Source organism: Amphimedon queenslandica, unplaced genomic scaffold, assembly GCF_000090795.2.
Source record: "Amphimedon queenslandica unplaced genomic scaffold, v1.1 AMPQUscaffold_13522, whole genome shotgun sequence".
In the NCBI taxonomy this organism is placed as follows: Eukaryota; Metazoa; Porifera; class Demospongiae; order Haplosclerida; family Niphatidae; genus Amphimedon; species Amphimedon queenslandica.
In genome coordinates, this window is record NW_003546242.1 from 640729 (window position 1) to 645694 (window position 4966).

General features: G+C 41.0%; 1 protein-coding gene across 1 annotated transcript; it reads left to right on the forward strand.

Annotated features, from left to right (window-relative positions):
• The first annotated feature begins 2110 nt into the window (after positions 1 to 2110).
• On the forward strand, positions 2111 to 4614 carry LOC100636982 (zinc finger MYM-type protein 1-like). Its single transcript, XM_003382347.2, has 3 exons — positions 2111 to 2246; positions 2296 to 4490; positions 4600 to 4614. The coding sequence occupies exons 1-3, from the start codon at positions 2111 to 2113 to the stop codon at positions 4612 to 4614; spliced, it is 2346 nt and encodes a 781-aa protein (XP_003382395.2).
• The last annotated feature ends 352 nt before the right edge of the window (positions 4615 to 4966 follow it).

Below are 4966 nucleotides of genomic sequence, written 5' to 3' on the forward strand. Positions count from 1 at the left end.
TGTGTGTACACTTGCTCTATTGTTTGATATCATAACTACTGTTCATTATTGCTGCTTTATAATTCTGATCAAATTTCTAAGCTACATTACTGCATTATTACTGCATGTTGACTTGTGGAACAATGTTTTGGATTTCTACAAGTACTTTAAGTGTCCCTTTCTCCCATAACTAAATGCATCTGTCATTTTTGGTTGCTATCTTCTTGTTTTAGCAACTGTATATTGCTGCTATCCCAACATTGCCAACTGCTACCCATGCGGTTAATTATTAATTATTAGCCCTGTCTACAAAAGACTTAATATCTCCCTGTAGCCTCCGCTTCCACCATGGCTCATTAAAACTGACACCCTGACTCTTTGTATCCCCCACCAAGTTCCTCAACCCCAGTCTCTTAGCATTCAGCAAGCTACCTGCTTTCAACAGGCTGTTTGTTTCACTGACATTGTAGGTGTGTATGTACCTCAGTACTTAGTTAACTTTTCTAGTTTCCTCCCCCAACTTCGTTCTGTCTACCTTCCTGAATTCAAGCCAAAAATGCGTATCACTACCAATCTCATTATACAAATCCATAATCTGCCCACCCGACACTCAAACCTCCTCAGAGACACCATTAGCAATAGCAAGTGACCCAACCACAGACTGGTCACGATCACTTAACCCAACGCAAGGCTCTAAAGGTTCCTGAGACACATTCACTCCATACTCCACACGCCCAGAAACCCTACTCTTGATCTCATCGAGCCCCACCATACCCAACAATCCCTTACTCTGAATAGCTCTAACCTGATCGCATACTTGTTCAGACATTCCATAACCTCGATCCTTCCATAACTCAGAACATTTTCTCCTAGAACCTCGTTCTGCTTTCCGATCAGCATTTACAGGGCCACTCATTTAGTAGCACACACACCATCGCAGCAACATTATTTTCTATGACTATTGCACTCTCTCCGACCGCCTCCAAACAGCAGAAAAATGACAACTGGATTTGTCCTGCTGGACAACGGAACTCCAAGCGAGCTTTTCCTATAGCAGAACTGGCTGTAGGACTACTATAGCCATTCTCTTCTACTCCAGTAGACATTTTTAGTCAACACACGCAACTGCCATTACACGCATCAGCGGATTATTATTATCATTGTCATTATCATTGTCATTATTATTATTATTATCAGTATTAATATTCATTATTATTTTCACACATGTCCATAACACACAGATGTTCTTTTGTTCTTTCTCCCTTCTTCATCTCACTGTTGGCTACTCTCTTTGTGTCATTGTTATTGTTGTCCATGTCATTCCTTTGTTATTAAATGATAACATTTTGACAACCTAACTATTTGTTGTTAACTTATTTCATCTGGGCTTACTAGCCGCAATATTCGGTGACCCGTTCTTCATCACAATACCTTCTAGAGGCCTCTTTCTGTTGTCGCTCGTCTGTCATGTATCGCAGTGGCTCCCGTAATTCTTCTCCTCAACCTCCAGTACCATCTTCAGCTTCATCTGGGGTCTCAGTCGTCCTTAAAATCCCTCCCTTCTGGCCCACCAATCCTGAGCTTTGGTTTGTCTAGGTGGACGCACAGTTTGCTTCAAAAGGTATTACTGTACAGAAGACAAAGTTTGACCATGTTATTGCCTTCTTGTCTCTTGAGATTGCTTCTGAGGTCTATGACTTGATTCTCAAGCCCCGGTCTGCTACTTCCTATGATGCACTGAGATCACAGTTAATTAAGCGTATCACTGCTTCTAAACAGAGATGTCTTCAACAGCTATTCAACACAGAAGAGTTAGGTGATCGCAAAGGCGGATCTAGGCCCGGGCTAGCCCGGGCTTTGCCCGGGTAGATTTTACTCGAGACCACACCCAAAGGTGTGGAATAGTTATTATCATGGGCTGGGTTTTTAGTTATCATTTAAATATTGTTATTATAATTACAATTACATTCAAAGTTCAAACCACAAGCCACAGGACCAAAGCCACTTGCCACAACAATGCAGTAGCTTCCACCTCAAAGTATTTAATGTACCATTACTCTATAGTACTATAGTACTGTAGGCTGCATGCATCATTCATTAATCTGCTAGACTAGCTAGCAAGTTATTTATCATGTCTAAAAGACACCAGACCCAGACTTCTTTAATGCAATTTGTTTCAAAAAGAAGCAAAACAGCAGCTGATAGAAATGAGTCTGATACAGCTGCAGTTCAGAATGTAGCAACAGCCTGTACTCAATCTAGAACAGGTAAGCTGATTGTTTTACTAAGAATTAGAAGTTTAATATAATAAAATAGATATTGAAAGTAGTCAAAGCACAGAGCATGTCATGCAGTCTGAGGAGAGAGTGAGTAGCTCAGGAGCTGAACAACACCTTCCAAATGATATAGCACAGCACAAGTCTGACTCTCCTCATCAACCATCAGGAATTACGTTTCCAGCTCGAATGTTTGGGTCATCAAAAAGAAGCTTCCAAGCAAGTTGGTATGCTGATTACTCTTGGCTCGAGTATTCTATTGAGAGAGATTCAGTATATTGTTTTCCCTGTCGCTTCTTTGGGATAGCAGCCGACCAGTCTCTAACTCGTGTAGGCTTTAGTGACTGGAAGCATGCCAGAGGCAAGAGTGGCACATTAACAGGTCATGATACCTCCTGCTCCAAACATCATCTGGCTGTACTATCATGGAAGGAATACCAGTCTACGGTTGCCAATAATAGTTCAGTAGCAGTTCAGCTAGATAGATGTAGACTTCAAATGATAGAGGAGAACAGATTATATGTGAAAATAATCTTTGCAGCTATTTTGTTCTGTTGCCAACAAGGCATAGCACTCAGAGGCCACAGAGAAGTGATAGATTCTGATGACTACTCAGTTAATGTAGGTAATTTCAGAGCTTTGATGGTGTTGTTTAGCAGAAGTATTGATATAGTGAAACAGAGAATGTTTAATGGTCCCAAGAATGCTACATGGCTAGCAAAAGATATTCAAAATAGTGTAATATCTCTTCTTGCTGAGTCAGTATCTTCAATGATCAGGGAAGAGTCACGTGTTGCTCGATATTACACCATCATTGCCGATGAAACGAAGGACGTCAGTAAGACTGAGCAGTTAGCACTTGTTCTTAGATATGTTTTAGATGGCAAGACACATGAGCGTTTTATTTCCTTCACTAAATGTGAGGAGCTAGATGCTGAGGCCATCTTTACATATATCATGACGGGATTGAGAGACACAGGCGTTGATATCAGTAACTGCATCAGTCAATGTTATGACGGTGCATCCGTAATGAGCGGCCATTTGTCAGGAGTGAGGAAGAGGGTCACTGATCTCAATCCAGCTGCCATCTATATACACTGTCATGCACACCAGCTCAACCTTGTTCTTGTTGACACTTGTAAGAAGGTTGATCATGCTGCTAGCTTCTTTTCATTACTAGAGTGTGTGTATGTCTTTCTGTCATCTTCTGTTCCCCACTCCCTATTTATGGCAAAACAGAAGGAGCTTCATTTTACGAGGGAGATTCAGCTGAAAAAGCTCTCAGATGCCAGGTGGTCATGTCGTCATTCTTCAATTAAAGCAGTCTTGACCACAATACAAGCTCTTCTTCTCACCCTAGAGGAACTATCAGAAGACAATAATACTAGGAGTATTGAAGCCAGGGGCTTACTGCATCAAGTTAGCTCTTTTCAGTTCCTTCTATCTCTCATTCTCTTTGAACGTATCTTCTCCATCAGTAACAATCTATCTACTTTACTTCAATCACAGAAGATCAGCTATGCTGCAGCAGCCTCCTGTATTAAAGGAACAATGCTTACAATTGCCAACTTACGATCTGATGATGAGTGGTCTCAAATATGGGCTCAAGCAGTTTCTATGGCTGAAAAGTGTAGCATCACTGTTACTCCTTTAAGACAGAGACGCAGCAATAGACTTCCTAAACAACTAGATAGCTTTGTTGTTGATTCAAGCGTTGGTACTAGACCAGTCAACACCACAGATGAGTATAAAACTCAAGTTTACTATGCCACCATTGATGCCATTGTTGAAGAAATGGACGAGAGGTTCAGTGAACTAAATCTATCTCTTCTGAAATCTCTGGAGCCACTGATTCCTAACTCTAGCTCCTTTCTCGATTTAACAGTTCTGAAACCTGTCCTTAACCACTACAACATCAGTGAAGCGGCAATCGTGGCTGAAGTTTCAACTGTGAAGATATTTCTTGATGAGAGGGATCCAGACTCTTCCTCATTGCACGATGCCTACCAGCAACTGTCAAAGGTACCAGAGTGCTTCCCAACAGTGATACAGTGCTATCAGATAGCCATGACTATTGGTGTCAGCAGTGCTACGGCAGAAAGAAGCTTCTCTTCCCTTAGAAAGGTTAAAACCTATTTGCGCTCTACAATGACACAAGATCGTCTGTCCAATCTAGCACTTCTGTATATAGAAAGATCTTTGTCATCTAAACTGTGGGATAAGCTTGACGAATTGGTAATCAAGTTTGCTGAAACACACAAAAACAGTAGAATTGTCTTGCTGTAACCATAGCTGTCCTTCATTACAATTAAGTTAATAACAGTTAATTAATTGTTATAAACAGTTAACTAGCAATTAGACCACACCCCTTATGAATAATTAATGAGCCCAGGTAGTTGCAGAATCCTAGATCCGCCTATGGGTATCGCCATCCGTCTCAACTTCTCCACCGTATGAATCAACTACTAGGAGAGAAAGCTGCTACTGCTGACCATTAATTATTACGGGAACTCTTCAGGGTTTACCATCTCAAATGTTTGTATGGTACTTGCTGTTGCAAAAGGGTCAGATGATTTGGAGACCATTGTTGCTTTAGCTGACCAAATTGGTGAAGTAGCCACACCTACTGTTAATTCTGTAGAAACTCCTCCACTTTCAGTGGAGGTGGAACAATTACGATCTCAAAATAGTATTCATCAGACACTTTTTCA